The 17,222-nt window shown below is 36.9% G+C and overlaps 2 protein-coding genes across 2 annotated transcripts; both read right to left on the minus strand.

Annotated features, from left to right (window-relative positions):
• Positions 1–5,464: 5,464 nt before the first annotated feature.
• Positions 5,465–7,091, minus strand: LOC122520142 (protein no-on-transient A-like). Its single transcript, XM_043640144.1, has one exon. It carries the CDS (start codon positions 6,986–6,988, stop codon positions 6,335–6,337), a length of 654 nt encoding a protein of 217 aa, XP_043496079.1. The 5' UTR covers positions 6,989–7,091; the 3' UTR covers positions 5,465–6,334.
• Positions 6,986–9,410, minus strand: LOC122520890 (insulin-like growth factor-binding protein complex acid labile subunit). The gene is made up of 2 exons (XM_043641211.1): positions 9,372–9,410; positions 6,986–8,824 (listed from the first exon to the last, which is right to left on the minus strand). The coding sequence occupies exons 1-2, from the start codon at positions 9,408–9,410 to the stop codon at positions 7,100–7,102; spliced, it is 1,764 nt and encodes a 587-aa protein (XP_043497146.1). The 3' UTR covers positions 6,986–7,099.
• Positions 9,411–17,222: the final 7,812 nt, after the last annotated feature.

Consider the following 17,222-nt stretch of genomic DNA (forward strand, 5'->3'; position numbering starts at 1 on the left):
CTTTCTTTCTTTTCTTTCTTTTTCGTGACGATGCTCGATAAGTTCGTAGAATTTATTATGGAGGGAGGCCAGGAATCTTATTTTTTAAAAAGGAACGTTTATATATCGTTCGTCTGTTTAGATATAAACGAGGATTCTTCCATTTCTAAATCGCTCTTTTCTTTTTATATATTATATTTATATGCACATATGTATATATATTATATACATACACACACAAACACTCACACATAAAATATATTAAGATCGTTATTTTCAGTTAAGTATCTCTTTTCTTAGTTTTGAAAAATTAAATGATCAGATTATAACTATAAATATTATTAATTAATTTTCTTCTCATAATTGGATTTATATCATAAAATGAAAGGCTAGTGTATATGTGTGTGTATATGTTTATATATATATATACATATGGTGTAGTACGCCCTTGTTTCGAACGCAATTATTCATAGAAAAAACAAAGAGAAAAATATTTATATTATGGATAGGCCCTTATGTGTTATCGGCATTTAATTTTGTACAATTATTTAATAACTATGACGATTAACTTATTCGATCATATTCTACACATTATATTCCTATCTCTTCCTTTCTTTCTTTCTTTCTTTTTATTTTTCTTCTTAATCTTCGTTCTTTTTCACATTATGCCTGACTAGCGATACGTTACATTTCAATTTGCATTTTTTTTTTTCTTATTCTCTATCATCTCTCTCTTTCTCTTACTTGGTTTTTTTGTTTTATTCTTAATCATTTATTTCAAAGTATGACAGTCATATTGTAAAATATACATTTTCTTTTCTACCCATTTTCGCCAAAGGGTTAATAATAATAATAATAATAATAATAATAATAATGATAGTAATAATAATAATAATAATATTCTTTCTCTCTTTCAGAACTATCTAATTATGTAATATTATACTTGAGACATCTCGACATTTACAGTATATTTAATTACAAACACGCTACGTAGATGTGCCGGCCATCTTGTTTTATTGTAGAAACGACACTCCTTGCTTGTTATTTTTTTTCTTTTTTTTAATTATTTTCTTTTGTTGCAATAGGATACATCGAAGTAAGAGTTAAAAGTAAATATTTGTTGCAAAAATTGATTCCGATACATTTATCGTACTAACTTCTTCATTTTTTTTTCTTTGTTTCTTTTTTTTCCATTGCTGTTCGAGTCCTATTTGTTTGTTGATATTCACAATTATAAAATTGAATTCGCATCTTTTTTCAAAAAATATCATTTCGTTCCTTATAGACTACTCAGATCCAGTTGCTATTCATTTTTATTTTTATTTTAAAATAAAGAGAGGAAGAGAGAGAGAGAGAGAAAGAAAGAGAGAGAGAGAGACAGGCAGAAAGAGAATAATAATTAGAACAAGTTAGGTAAACGTTTACAAAATTAATTGCATCAATTCTAAAATTATTTTTATCTTCATTTTATACTAATAAATTAAATATGAATACAATAAGAAATAAAATATAACTGAACATCTCTAATAGAAAGAAAGCAATTTAAGAAAACTAAAAAATGAAAATCATCAAAACAAATTTACTTTCATTTTTGAATCATCCAAAATTTGTGTGTTTTTTTTTTTTAACCATAACTTGACCCAATTATATTTCTTCCAATATCGAATACGAAATTGAAGTTCGTTATACCGTTTTCCATTTGATCGCATTTTTGAAACAATTTATTTTCCAAACGTATTATCAAACAACAATAAAATATATTTGAAAGATGCGCACAGCTTTATTTTCAGTGTCCTATGTGTGATGTGTGTATATACGTTTAGATACATCGAGTTTATGAGTTTGTCTGTATTCCCTTTGACTAAATCAACCTATTCTCATTCGACAATAAAAGCTCTGACACGTACGGAAAGAAACTGCATTCCTCATTGATATGTGTATGTGTGCGCGTGTGTGTACTCGGTGCTTTCACCGTTATCGTTGGTTTCAGAAGAAATAATTTACAAGCTTTGCGAGATAAATTGGATAATCTTCTCTCTCTCTCTCTCTCTCTCTTTTGTTTGCAATCAAATTGATTCCACTTTTAAATATTTTAACCATTTTCATCCTTTTGTAATACAATTCTCCTCCACCATTTTTATTTCCCACGGCGTGGCGTGTCAAACGAGTACGTATACTTGTTTTGTTGTTTTCTACCGAAATATTTTTTTTGTTTCTTTTTTTTCTTTCTCGTAATTACCTTCTCAAAATCCCTTTGAATTTTTAATCCGTCTTACTTTTTATTTTTATTTTTATTTATTTTTTTTTGTTTTTTTTGTTTTTTTTTTTTCGTCTTATCGTACGCACGTCCATGATTTTTTCCCGAAACATTTCCAAGACATCCGTCGAATTTATTTTCTATCTTATAATTGTTACCGATGAATGTTTGTTTTATTCGCTTTATCAGGACTTTCATCACGTTTTATCATAGGACTCGAGGATAATGAAATTTTACGTCTGACACTATCGACTGAAGTTGCAAGTATTCAAAGCACATTCTGGGAATTCCTATGAGGGGATAGGTTAAATGTTATTGGAATTCAAACGCCTTCGATTAGCTTCTCGGGATCGGTCCTACAGTATTTGCGTCTTAAATACGTTTGATTAATTCGTCCTTTGAATTGTTCTTTCCTTTTTATATTTTCCTTCCTTTCTTTCTTTCTTTCTTTCTTTTATTCTTTCCCCATCCTTCTTTTTCTTTTTTATCAAGAACGAACTATGTTCGTTATTACCGCAGGTATTTTAACTTTTTTCATTTTTTTTTTTTACACACGGGCTTGCTTTTTACAAAGATTCCGATTTTTTCTTCCACATACATACACACATACACACATACACACATACACATGCACTTTCTCTCTTTCTATTTTATATATAATATTATCGAAAATATATAATACTAATAATAGTAATAATAATAATAATAATGGGAAAATGCCTAGAGATTTCGGCAAGGAATGTTTAATAAGTAAAAAATCTCCATATATTTATCATTTACGAAATATAAATTTGAGATGAGAAGTGTATAAGAAAAAAAGAAAAAAGAAGAAGAAGAAGAAAACGAATTAGAGTGGAAAATATATAGACGACTTTTTTTATTTGGATACACACCTGTATTATACCTAACGCTTGCACGCTTCGTCGAATCTCAAAAGGGAAGGGAGAAAGGTTATATAATAGAATGGAATAAGTGTCGATAAAAAAGAAAAAAAAGAAATGGGGGAAAAAAACCGTACGACCTTTAAACATCAAGATCATTGTGAATGAACTTTGCGAAAAAGTAGCTACAAAGGTTAACACACAGAGAGCTACCGCGCGAAAAGAGATTATATATGTATTTACATTTTATTTCTTTTTTTCTGTCTATATAATTTTTTGCCTCTTTTTATTTAATTTTCTAAAAGAGAAGGGGTGAAAAATCTTGCCGTGTACTTAGCAGTTGTTCGCGTACCAGAAAAAGGAAAAAGGAAAATAATAATAATAATAATAATAATAAGAAGAAGAAGAAGAAGGAAAATTGTCGAAGAAGAGCAACGAGTAGAAGCAACTCGCAGCATCCCGTATTATCGTTTTTCGAGGACGCTATAGATCTCTTTTCTACGAAGTTGAAATTCCGGTGCTCCACGCCCTGCATAACGGCAGAACGCGAGTCGATTCAAAGTGCAGTCACCTTTCTCAGGCAGGGTGACCGTGGAATTCCACTGGGTACACTCGAGCGGAAAAATAATCTCGTTCCGCAAAGTACATCTTTCTACTACTATCTTGAGTTGCACCAGCTCAATTACTCTCTCACTCACTCCTTTCGTCTATCTTTCATCATCCTTCTTTTTCTTTTTTTTCTTTTTTTTCTTTTTTTTTTTCTTGTGTATACCAGTAAAGTATTCGCGTTCCTGTACCACCCCACCTCGTCTCCCTTTCCATCTTTCTCTCTCTCTCTCTCTCTCTTTTCTTAACGATTGCCGTGCTTGAAAACTAACTAACTTAAAGTCAACCGCACCCGGTGCATTTTAATACAGGTCGAGAACTCGTCACGGTACGCTTCCACGAAAACTCCTACCTTTTCTAAGGAACAAGGACACGAACAGACGATGCATCGAGGATCATTGGATCTTCCAAGAAGTCCTCTTTCCGAGCCCTTCCAACCTCGCGAAACTTCCAACGAGTAAATTCGAAACTTGACAAATTTCTACCACTTTCTCTGTAATCTTACAAAGCGCCAGATTTGCTTTGGTTTATCAATGAACTATGATATGTGTGTATGTGTGTGTGTGTATGTATGCGTATGCGTGTATGCATGTATTTGTCTGTACGAATATATGTGTCCTACAAGTATCGTAATTTTGAGAAAGTTTTCTTTTCGTTTACTTTTTGCCAAATTTTTATTCAAGATTTATTTTGATCTTTTAATTGATGGTTTGTTACTTTTCTTTTTTTTTCTTTTTTTTAACTCGCTTAGAATTAATACAAATTCTTTTATATTATTGATATGATTCGAGAAAAGGATCGATTAAATCATCGTTTGGTTCTTTCGTTCGGTTGCAATTTCAACGCAAAAATATGGCCGTCCGTTTGAACGTAAAATTATTGAACATAAGACGAATCTCAAATACACGCATGTACCAAACAATATTCGAGGTATCTTTGCGGATAGAATTTTTTCGAAAAAAAAGAAAAAATAATTCGGATCGTCGTACATCGAGTACATAAAAAGAAAGGAAGTTATCGTAATTGAATATAAAATTCGAATAGCGAGTGTGTTCACCGTTCCAGACAATTCTCCATCATTTTGATAAATATCCCTTATTCTGTTCCTCTAATTTATCATATTTATCAATTTTCCTTCTCCAAACTCGATTTTGATCAAGGAACAGAATATAAATTATTAGATACACCGTATATTTTCTACCATTTTATTCTTTCATTTTTTGTTTTTTAATTTTAGATTAACTTTCGGCAAAGAACGTACCGAAAGTTTAAAAAAAAAAAAAAAGAATAAAAAAGAGGAAAACCTTCATCTCGAATACTAGCTTCACTATCATTCTCCGTCTTACTTCTGTACATTGGTGTTTTTATTTAGAAAATAATTCGACCGGTTAGGATATATACATACATATATTCTAAATGTGTATATGACCCACCGTCATATATATATATATGTATATGTATATATGTATATTTATACGTATGTATATAATTGCGATGCGTTATAGTAGGGAAAAGGGATGATCTTCCCTCTTTTTGTCCCTTGTTTTGTTATTTTTATGATACAGACGTCAATCCCACGTAAATAGAAGACAAAACGCGAAGGAAAACGCATTTTGACACTATTATCGAGACCCTAAACGCTATCCTAAAGAGACACGCATGTTGAGTTAACGATAAAGATGTTTTATCTCTTTCTTTCTTTCAATCGCTTTTTCTTTCATTCTTTTTCTTTCTCTTTTTCTCTCGTTAGCTTCGTTCTCGTCGAAATATCGATCTATCGATCGTTTTCTTCCCTTCCTATGGTCCACGTAACGGTAGCCATTTTTTCGTACCCACTCCACTTGTTAAAAGTAGTTTCGAATATTCGACATTTTTCAGTTATCGAACTTTAAGTTCCAAAGTTAGGATCTTCTGATCGACCAACTGTTACGGTAATCGATAACACATACACACACACACACACATATATACCCACACATACACATACACACGTACGCACACACGTACACTTGTCTGTCATTCGTAATCAAGGTCGATGCGCTTTTTTTGTTGAATGTTAATATTTGAAAGAAGAATAGGACTCCTCCCTCTATTTGTAATCGAAGAATTAACGTTAGATTTTTATTTAATTTTCTTTCTTTTTTCTTTTTTTTTTCTTTACGATATTAGATTTACTTTGCGAGTTCTCTTAGATATCGATAAAAGGGCAGTTATGCGGTATTACAATCCCAGTCACAGTTTCTCTCTTTCGTTAGGCTTTTGTTTAAGACGAATGTTGGAGAGAAAGGGTCGAAGGGGGTTCCCTGGCACTCCCATCATCCATGAAACTCAAGGTATCTCCGACGTTGGAAACGTTTCCCATAGTTATGTATGACCGTCAAGATCGCGTCTCTCGCGCATCAAGGCAACAACGTAGCAGGACTCGAGATACTCTGAAGCAGCAGCTAGCCAGCCTATCGTCGTTAATTCTTCCAATCTTATTCGGTCGAATGGAAAAGTTTGAATATGTATCGCCTAATCGTACGTTGGCAGTTTGATTTTAGACGGTCGAACGATGTCGCATTAAGGGATTTCGAATATAACTCGTCGTTGTTGTTGGCTGTTGTTTGGTTTACGCTCGATAGGTTCCTATACCGGCGATATCGAGACCATCGTGAAGTTCCATCTCGAGTTGTGCCTCACGATGTTTGTCGGCACGAACTCCTCCTCCTCCTCCACCACCTCCCCCGCCATCCCTCTCGCGATTCCTCTCGCGTGTCGAGGATCTGTCCTTGTCGCGCTCACGGGGATAGTGATGATAGTGATGAGCTCCGTGTCCGTTAACGGGCAGCGTCGGATAAGAGGATTGGGAGCAACTGGATTGGTGCCTCGAGGGTAGAGGTGGGGGTGGATGGTGTCCGGGTATTCCGTTCTGAATCCTCGACTCGCCGTGCATCCTATCGATGCAATCGTTACCCCTCGACGGCAGCTGAGGCGGCTGAGGCGTACGACGCAACGAGAGATTGGAATAATGCGATCTACCGGTGCTGCCAGTGCTAGCACCGTTATTACCACTGCCGGAAGCACCAGGAACGGTAGAACCGCTTCCGGCGACGTTTCCACGATCATCACCGGTGGTACCGTTCAAGGACGATGAGCTCTCCTCCACTGACATTCCACCTGGTCCACCACTTCCGCCTCCGCCTCCGCCCCCGCCCCCGCTGCTTCCTCCACTGGAGCGATGATGATGGCCGCTCGACGCGGGCAGCGTTCCCGGACGACGCATTTGACGCGCCGTCTCCCCGTCGATGTAGGTGAAGCCCTCGGCGAGTGTGGTACTACCGTGGGGCAAGAACCAAACACCTCCGGTGCCGGGGCTCGCCGCCCGAAGTTCTAGCTACAGTTCCGTCACCGGTATTGGCTTCGTCCCCACCGTCATTTGACCGTGCTGCTGTTGTTGCTGTTGCTGCTGTTGCAGCTGGTGCTGCTGTTGCTGCTGTTGTAGATGATGGTGCTGGTGATGAGGCGGGATCGCTTGGCTTTGCGTCGAGTGATGATGATAATGATGATGAGGGTGCGTCGATCTTACGATATACTCGTCATCGGAGTAGGTCTTTTGATATACGTGCTCCTTCCTCGAAATACCGCGGTTCTTCCATTTGTAATCTTTCAAAGCATCCCTGACGCGTCTGCGACATCTGTAATACAATATCAGTGCTAGACCGGTAAATAGGGCTAGACCACCTGCGCAGAGAGTCGCCAAGAGTGCCTGTTTGCGAGGATCCGAAAAGGCACAACCCAATTCGTCCGGCGTCATACCCTTGATCGATTTTCCTTTAGATCCGGCCTGCTCCGGACATATAACCGGACTAGAGTTTCGCGGTACGAGCACCTCGGCCAACCACAACAGACTACAGTCGCATAGGATCGGGTTCTCGCTGAGATCTAATCTGCGTAGCTCGTTCCAAGCCACCAGAGATTCGGAAAAGCTCGTGAACGCGTTATCTCGTAACATTAGGTGTCTTAGATTCGGCAATCCTGCCAAGGAACCGTCCTCCATTGTATCTAAACGTTTGTTGCTGTTCAACACAAGTGTCTCCAAGTTGGCATTGTCCGAGAAGGCGCCGCGTTCGACAGTGGTCAAGAGCTTCGAGCCGGAGATGTCGAGCTTCTTAAGTTTTGAAAGACCCTGAAACGCTCCCGATCTCAGAATGGTAAAGAAGTTTTGACCCAGAGTAAGCTCCTCTATCCGTGGTAGCACCGCGAGTTGCTTTGTTGGTACTTCGCGCAACTTGTTCCCGCTGAGTTTCAAAGTACGTAAAGCGTTAAGACCTCGGAAAGCACCGTCGCTGATGTTGTCCAGACCGGCACTCATGACGTCTAAAATGGTCAGTTGTTCCAAACCTTTGAAAGCATCGTCTGGCAGGGTTGAAAGCGCGTTCCAACCAATGTGAAGCTCGGCAAGAGCGTTCAATGGAGCCAAAGCCGACGACGGTATTGTTTTTAGTTGATTATCGTCGAGATAGAGAACCCTGAGAGTGCCGAGCTTCTGAAAGGCGTTCGGCTCGAGTTTCGAGATTCGATTCTGACCAAGATCGAGTTCCTCCAACTTTTGTAGAGACACGAATAGCCCGTTCGTCAGACTTTCGAGGTAATTGTCTCGCATATTCAGCACCGTCAACGACTTCAATCCTTGAAATGTTTTTTCCGTTAAAGCCGAGATCTTGTTGTGCCTCAGATGCAACTCGACCACTTGTTTCTGTGCCTCGAAGCTACCGTCTGGAATGTTGAACAGATGATTGCTCGATAAATCGATGTTCTTCAGATCGCCGTAAAATTGAAAAACGGCAGCCTCTACGGTCTTTATTTTATTATCCTTCAATACCAATCTTTGTATACTCGGGTTCAATGCGATCGGTATCACTTCCAAGCTAGCACCTACGCAGGATACTACCAAGGTATCGTCGTCGCAAGTGCAACCGATCGGACAAAATCCAGCGTTGCTCAAAACTATCAAGCAGGCCAATAGAAGCAAACGTAATCCATTCTTCCCGCTACTGCTGCCTCTGCTACTGCTGCTGCTGCTGCTGCTGCTGCTGCTGTTGCTGTTCTGGCCGTAAATCTGCAAAAAGAAAAATGAAAAGGAACATTAGTGTTTAACGAAGAGATCCAAGAGAAACATAGAGAACAGAGAAGGGAGGTTTGAAAAATGGTAAGAAAAGTGCTACGTCGTGACCACAAGGAAATTAACGGGATTTTGAGGAAGAACTAAGGTTAACGCGTGAGAAGATTTATAAAGATTTACGTTAGGTATAAAGAAACGATGAGAGTGTCAGAGAGAGAGAAAGAGAGAGAGAGAGAGAGAGAGAGTAGTGTCGGAGGAAAGGTAGATAAAGAAAAGGGAGAGAAAGAGAGAAACTACGGGACGAACGAGAAGTTACGATCTTTAGTTTCCTTCGCGTCTTTTCCCGTTGGATAGTTAGTTACACGCGCATTATTCCTATCTGCGCAAAGTCCGCTAATCCATCGAGGAAATATGCGGTAGAACGTGCGGATATGTTCATCGTTACTGCGTGTCAGCTGTATTAAAGCTAAAAATGGGCACGTCATTAGGAAGGGATTATACTCTCTCTCTCTTTCTCTTTCTCTCTCGGCAATACCGAACTTACTCGTGGATAGGAACTCTTGCTACTACGTTCTGACCCCATTACTCATTTCTCATTTCGGCCGCATTACGTGAGTATTACGAGATTCAGCTACTATTTAATGAGTTTAGGCTATACGACGAGCTTTGATATTATTTATGCGAACCGCGATACGCCGACCACCACGTGTCCGATAGCAACCATCTCGGAAAATTGTGGCAGAAGGAGGCGTCATGACTCTACATATTGCATCTCACACCGTACACGCGAGACCACAAATTTGTCGGTGTTCCTTTTTTTCTTCTCTAACGTGTTTCGTAGTAGTTTACCTTAACCCTTTCGCTACGGAACGACTTGCGTCAAAATGTGATCGTTGTGAATGGAACGCATTACCGAGTAGTCGACACTGAAATATCGGAATACCGCGAAATAATTAGATGTCGTTTTTTCTTCTCCAAATTATTTATTATTATTATTTTATTATTTTTGTTTTATCAGTGTCTCGTGTAAAGTATGAAATCAAAATATATATGATATTAACGTATATGTACGCTCTTCGTACACGAATGATCATTCTTCCAGGGCGTATATATACGCCCCGTCGGAGCGAAAGGGTTAATAACATACTACGATAATTCCTAGCCTAAGAACATATTTCTTTTCCAACAAGAGTAATGAAATTCAAATCGATTGTGATAAATGTTGCTGAAATCTACGAGAGTAGATAAAAGAAAAACAAAATCTAAGAGAGTGAATGAGTTAGATATAGGTACAGAGAGAAAGAGAGAGAGTGAGAGAGAGAACGATGGGAAACGGACCGTTTGTGTTCATCGATCCGTAGAATCTCTCGCACCCAATAACTCCATCGTCGTCCAGGTTGTGGGTGCTGACAAGGCCACAAACGTACGTATGTAATACAGTCACATACATGCATACCTAGACTCGAAACGTGAATCCAAAGTGAGACAGAAACAGATATATATAGAGAAAGAGAGAGAGAAGGTGCAGGAAACGCGATGTGCCGGCTTTTTGTCTTAATTTCACGGCAATGCAAGCGCCTAATTACCGGTAGATAACGCGCTGAGAATACGGCAGACGTCTCGACTTATCGTGCGCACTAATCATAGATGTGAGAGAGAGAGAGAGAGAGAGGGAGAAGGAGAAGGAGAGGAATAACCTTCTATCTCTCTATCTCTATCTCTCTTTCTCTCTCTCCCTGTACGTTCGTACAGGGGATAACGTCACGCCCATCCAACGTTTCCGGCCGAATACGTCAGATTTAACTCGATGTAATTAGCGATTACGGATTACCCTTTCGTCCATTAGCATAGACACGATATGTACACTAGATTCGTATTCGTGGAAATACGTTGCCATACATACAAATTATGAACATCTATTTCTCTCTCTCTCTCTCTCTCTTTCTCTCTCTTTAATATATATATACATATATATTAATATATATATATATATATATATATATGGGGCAGAAGGATTCGTATTCTCTTTGGTTCATTTAAATGAAATGAAATTCAGGTTGAATTCGCTAAATTCAAATTCAATTTTGCACGAATGTTCGTTTCCACTTGAAGCTTAATAATCTTTCTCTCTCTCTCTCTTTCTCTGTCTATCTGTCTGTTTCTTTCTCGTTAAAACTTGTCGTCGTACTGTTTCGGTCGTAGATACGAAACTGTCTCTTGACGATCCTACTTTTCCGTCATCGTTCTGGCTATTTTCAAAACGTGCACAGAGCTTTAATGTTTACCAAATTTTTCCTCAACATAAGTCCTAATGGAATCCTCTTTTCTTTATTACGTAAGTTCTTCCCACGAACTAATGTACGAACGAGTAAAAGATATTTGAGTAGTTGAAAGGGAAAGGGGTACAAGTAACGTGTTTTCTTTCTTGTTTTTTTTTTGTTTAATTTGAGATAACTGCATAACTACAAACTGGATATTCTAGTCTTGTTTAAAAAAAAAAAAACAGAAAAACAGTTTACTTGTATTCCTTTCCTTTTTCAGTTATTTCATCAGCCACTTATTTGTTTTCTATTTGTAGAAAGAATTCTACTAATATTTACCATCATTAGTATTATCATGAATTATTTAAAAATGTAGGAGGGTCATAGTTTCCTAGTGAAACAATTTTATTCTTTTTTCTTTCTCTTTTTTTTATGTTTTGTTTTAAGATCGATCAGTCGATGAGTTTTCGAGCGTGGAATAGGAATTTCTAAATTTTCCTCCTTTCCTTTTTATTTTTTTTCATCGATGAATTCGAATGATACGTATTATATAGATAGATAGATAGATAGATAGATATGTATGTAGTTATATATATAAATATGTATATTTGGAAAGTAGTCTAAAAAATATGCCAAGGGATAATTCTGTTTGCGAGTATGCATGATAGAACGAACGAACGAACGAACGTACGAAAGCTTGGTAAACGCTTCCCTCCCGGCGTAAATGTATATCCGATGAAAATGAGAAATTCTCTCTCGACGAATAAGAGAGAAAAGGGGGAGAAAGGGAGAGAGAGAGATAGGGAGAGAAAGAGAATGAGAAGAGATTAGCTCACGATAACGTTTCTCTTTCTCCGCGGTGTTCGCGGCGAATAAAAGGGATCGGGAGTCGTGTTTAATCTGATTAACGCACGGACGATTACCGCCACGCAAACGCGTTGCATTTAAATTCAAAGCTACGATAAGAGCAAAGTCTGTAGAAAGAGAGAAAGAGTAGTATTGTAAGAGGAGGAGGAAGAGGAGGAGGAGTAGGAGGAGGATGGGGAGGAGGAGAAGGAGGAAGGGGAGGAAAAGAAGGCGTTTAAAAGATGGCGAGAAAGATTTATACAAAAACTTTTCTCAATCCCTTTTTACAAATTCTTCTCCAAAGAGAACTTTAAGTATTTGCAATATTTCTTTCTTTGTGTTATTTATTTTTCTTTTTTTTTTTCTTTTTTTTCTTTGCAAATAATTCGTTCGAGATGTTTTTCTTTCTTTCTTTCTATACTAAAGATCGATGAGAAAATGAAGAGAAAATGAAGAGAAACAGAAAGAGGGAGAGAGAGAGAGAGAGAGAGATAGAAGCTGAGATAAGATCAGATCCGAGGGTATTCGCAATATTTTCGGTCTCAACGGAAAATTGTATGAATTGTATAATCCAAATTAGATATTAGCTAATGTGAAATAAATATTTGATATTTGTAATCGTATCACAATGGTTGCCGTACCATCAGTTTACCCTTTGTACCTTGTCCACCCTCGATTTGACGCGACTCTGCTACCCCTTTGAGATTCCTGTTTTAATGTTTCGTTATTTCAATGCTAAATGTCGGCGTGAGAATAAAGAGGAAGAGAGATATCAAAAGCCGATAAAGATAGATAGGGATAGAGATAGAGTGTTTTAACAATACTGACAGTGACAACAATAAGCTCGACGGTTAGGGAGAAAACGTGTGTCGTTAGGTTGAAATCGACAATAGGTCGACAGTCATAAATGGTGGAAACGATCGTTCATTCGTTCGTTCGAATCTCAGTTTACGAATGGAAGAGGGAAATCATTACGTAATCAAAGAGCTGGTTCGTATTCTCGCGTAAGGGGGTTTCCCGATTCGTCCGGCAATCGTCGCGTTCAATCATGCACTAACAATATATCGTTCGCGTGCACCTAGAACGTTATTCGCTTTGGGCTTCAACAATGATACAGGTTGAGTTGCTCAACGATTGGATAATGATATCCTTCTCTAGTTCGGCAACTAGTCCTGAATTTACGACATAGAAACTCACTTTCTATCTGATTCCATTCGCCTAACTTTACACTATCTTCTAACTACCCCATCCTCCTCATCCTCCTCCTCCTCTTCCTCCTCTTTCTCTTCTTCCTCTTCCACTTCTTCTTTCTTCTTCTTCTTCTTTCGTTAGATTATTGTTGAGATAGAGAATAAATCAGTGATATCAAACTTATGTACGAACATTGATTAATTAATTTAGTTTCAGTATTATATTGGATCGTTTTTATATAGCCAATTATTAAATATATTTTTTATTATTGTTCGGTATAGTTTTGTTTGTTTTTTCTTCTTCTTTTTCTTTTTATTTATTATTTAAGTCGGTAGAAAATTTACGATTATACGCGTGCAATTGTAAATAAAATCATTTACTTTTGTTAAATATTTACTTTTTTGATCGGTAGTCTGACATGAAATAGGTGCACGTGTGTCATGCATGTGTGTATGAAAAAGAAATAAAAAAAAGTCTTCCAAGAGAAATTGTCAAGAATCAAACAATAAATAATTCTCCCTTATATCGCATCGATGCTTCATATTTCATATTTAGCTTCACATTCTCTTTCAAGGTTCCTTGCGTTTCATATCACTGAAGTAGACTTTTGTTGATATCCTTTCGAAAAAATTTCATCTCTGATATGAGAATTAATTTATAATAATAAAGGCATTGATTTATAATAAAATCGTAATAAAATTTTCTCAGATAATTATATACGAGGATCGTTTTTATTAATTTTTCTTTCTTTTTTCATTCGATACGAAATAAAATTAAAACGAAAATGAAGAAGAAGACGACAACGATGAAGAGAAGGATGGAAAAAGAAAAAGAGAAAGAGAAAGAGAAAGAGAAAGAGAGAGATGAACATATATATATATATAATTTGATATTTAAAAAACTCCTGGAATCGGAACGGAAGCGAATATTCAAGGATCCGACGCTAATTAATTCTTCCCATACTCTACTGATTATACATACCGGGGGCTTAATAATCTGCATTTTCGTTTTGCGGATTTCGTATTCTTCTCTCTTGTTCTCATTTTTTACATTTCTCATATCCATACATTTTTCGCGGGATCCTTAGACCCATAATATTGATTATTATTCGACAATTTCTTTTTCTTTTCATTTTTGTTTTCATTTTCCAACTCGTCCATCCTTCGTTTCATTATTTTCCAAACCACGCACGCATATCCATCACACACACACACACACAGATTTGTATTATGTTCGATTCGTTTTACGGATGCACGCAATTTTCTAATTAAAGTACGCGAATTATACGCTAAGTGTAGGTATGAAACGCAAGTTCTTTTACTTCTCTCTCTCTCTCTCTCTCTGATCCTCTCTTTCTTTTTTTTTACCTCCTCCATACCTTCTCTTTTGTATTTTTCTTTTTTTTTTATATACACGAATTTATCGGTTCATTTGCCGTACGAGTAAAGTGCTTTTTAATTGGATGATGACATTTTTAATTGCTTCGGAAAGTTCTCTCTCTCTCTCTCTCTCTCTCTCTCTTTCTCTCTTTATCTCACACATACAGACACACATACTCTCTCTCTCTTTCTCTCTCTCCCACACATTCTATCATACGAGAAATTTGTTCATTCTTCATTTTGACCATTGCTACACACCGAGGATAATAATCGATATTTCAAGGTACATCGAAGAAATAAACGAAGAAAAAGAAAATGGTAAAAGTCAAGGGGGAAAGAGAAAGGAAAAGGAAAAGGTAAAGGAAGAAAAAGAAGTATCTTCATTGAGAACTTTTCTAATTATTTAGTCGCGAAGAATGCGTCGTTAGGGTCGTCGTTGTTACATGCGAACGAAAAGCTTTTTCATTTTCTCTCTCTCTCACTCTCTCACTCTATCTCTCTTTCTGTTCGTACTTTGATTTATTCTCGATCTCACTTAACTCGTCATCGAATTTCTCTCCTTGTGGGATGTAGTAGAATTGGAAAAGAGAAAGAAAGAGAGCGAAAAAGAAAAAAAAGAATAATCACCGGATAACGACGCATCCACCAGAAAAAGGGAGAGAAAGAGAGAGAGAGAGAGTGAAGAAAAGTGGAAAGTTCGAAACGAGCGACAATTCTACGAGATATTCCCCAATGATCGAGCATTGCCAACGTTATAATTTCTCTGACAATGAAAAAAAAAGAAGATGGAAGAAAAAAAAGAAGAAGAAAAAATAGGGGGTGGAAAGGAAAGAGGAGAAAAAAAATAAAAAGAAAATTTCTCTCTCTCTCTTTTTCTGTTTTAGCCATCAACCATTCTTTTTTCTCAATCGAACGAGCTTTCGGCGTCATGCTCTGGGATACTACACAATGAAAAACATGCACGTACTCATTCAAGCACTTATTCATACTATTCATACGTACACGTATACGGCAACGAATAAAACAACGCAACGTGTCTCTCGATAGTACAATCGGCCGATCTTGTTCCCGTTTTAAAAAAAACAAAAAAAATACAAATATATTCAGACTATCACCCGTCGTCGTTTGCATATTTTATTCGACTTTTAAATTGTCGAATTTTCGTTGTGCTCCCCGTACGTTATACGAAATTACATACACATTTATATTTCTATGTATATTGGTATAAATTGAGAGAGAGAGAGAGAGAGAAAGAGAGAGAAATAGTGAAAGAGAGGGAGAGAAAGGGGGGTGGGGGAAAGAGAGAAAAGTTTTTTTTTTTCAAACTTGTTAGAATTTTTCTTTCGATTGCATCGTTTGCACCAGTCTGTTCTCGTTCTTCCCAATCGTATATATCTTCTTCCTCGTCTATCGTTATCCGTTTTCGAACGATTTCGCGTACTTACATGCCAACCCGGTGGCATTAATGCGCACCATTCAATTTTAATTGAATTCCACGAACAGCAGACTAGAGTCGGAGTCGCTTCGAGAAATAATTTGTTCGAACGTGCTATAGATAAATCCCTCCTCCTCCTACTACTACTACTACTATTACTACTACTATTACTATCATTACTACACACAGTATTGTATTAAAGCGTATTAAAGTATTATATATATACTATATATAGTATACCACCCCCTATATATTATATATATATATATATTGTATTAAAGTATTAAATTAATTTAATTGTGTTAAACACTTAATATATTTGCATTAACATTTCGTGTATTTAAAAAGAAAATTATTTATCTCATATATCGTATTTTATTGTTATAATAAAAATACCCTCAACAAAAAAATTGTCAAGTTCATAGAACGTATGTTAAAAAAGTAGAAGTCATACGTAATCACGAATTAGATCTAACGCATGTCTCTCTAGAGAAATTTTCGAGAGACGTTGAGAAATATTCGATAATAAGGATCGAATTTGAACGTGACTTTAAACTCTGATCTTTGATATCAATTTTCGTAATAATGACTAACGTTTAATGACTTTTGAGAGAATCGTTCTATCGTTTTCTCTTCATTTACGATATATAGAGTGCTTTATCGTTAATTTACAATTAGTTTACGAACGAAAAGTAATTACGTAATTGGATGTAACGAAAGAGAGAGAGAGAGAGAGGGAGAGAGAGAGAGATTTTCAAATCAGTGAGTAGAAAATACAGATAAACGAGTAACGAAACGTTTTCGTGTTAGGTAATGAAAACGCAGGCATAAATTTTCCCCCTTTCTTGCCTTTTTCCCTCTATTTCTCTCTTTTTGAGTAGATTTCGGTGGTAGTATCTATCTCAGAGCGTGATTTTGGATACATTTTCTCGACGAGTAGCCATAATTCCTTGGATAAGTACTCGGTGTCCCGGTCAGAGGGTACGCGATATTTCTCACTCGTTTTCGAGAAAAGAGAGTAGAGAAAGAGAAAGAGAAAGAAAGAGAGAGAGAGAGGAGAGATTATCGGATTAAGATCGGAAGATCTCCGTCGTAAGCCACAAAACTGGTCCACCACCGTTCTGTTTCCCATCCAGAATTCCAAACGAGATAAGAAAATATTTCCGGAATAGAAGTATTTTCAACGCTTCTTTTTCTTTACCGTATCGATCTACATTTGTTTCCTCTCTGTTTTTATTATTATTTCTTTCTTTCTTTCTTTCTTTTTCACATAAATATATATA

Source organism: Polistes fuscatus, unplaced genomic scaffold (assembly GCF_010416935.1).
Source record: "Polistes fuscatus isolate 324 unplaced genomic scaffold, CU_Pfus_HIC Scaffold1, whole genome shotgun sequence".
NCBI classification, from domain to species: Eukaryota; Metazoa; Arthropoda; class Insecta; order Hymenoptera; family Vespidae; genus Polistes; species Polistes fuscatus.

What these genes read in the sequence shown, in the direction of transcription:
- LOC122520142 (XM_043640144.1), bottom strand. Translation starts at nt 6,988, where the DNA reads ATGCGTCGTCCGGGAACGCTGCCCGCGTCGAGCGGCCATCATCATCGC.
- LOC122520890 (XM_043641211.1), bottom strand. Translation starts at nt 9,410, where the DNA reads ATGGGGTCAGAACGTAGTAGCAAGAGTTCCTATCCACGA. An exon ending in GCAAGAGTTCCTATCCACGA is followed by an intron (nt 8,825 to 9,371) that starts GTAAGTTCGGTA and finishes TTCTTTTTGCAG; the next exon opens with ATTTACGGCCAGAACAGCAA.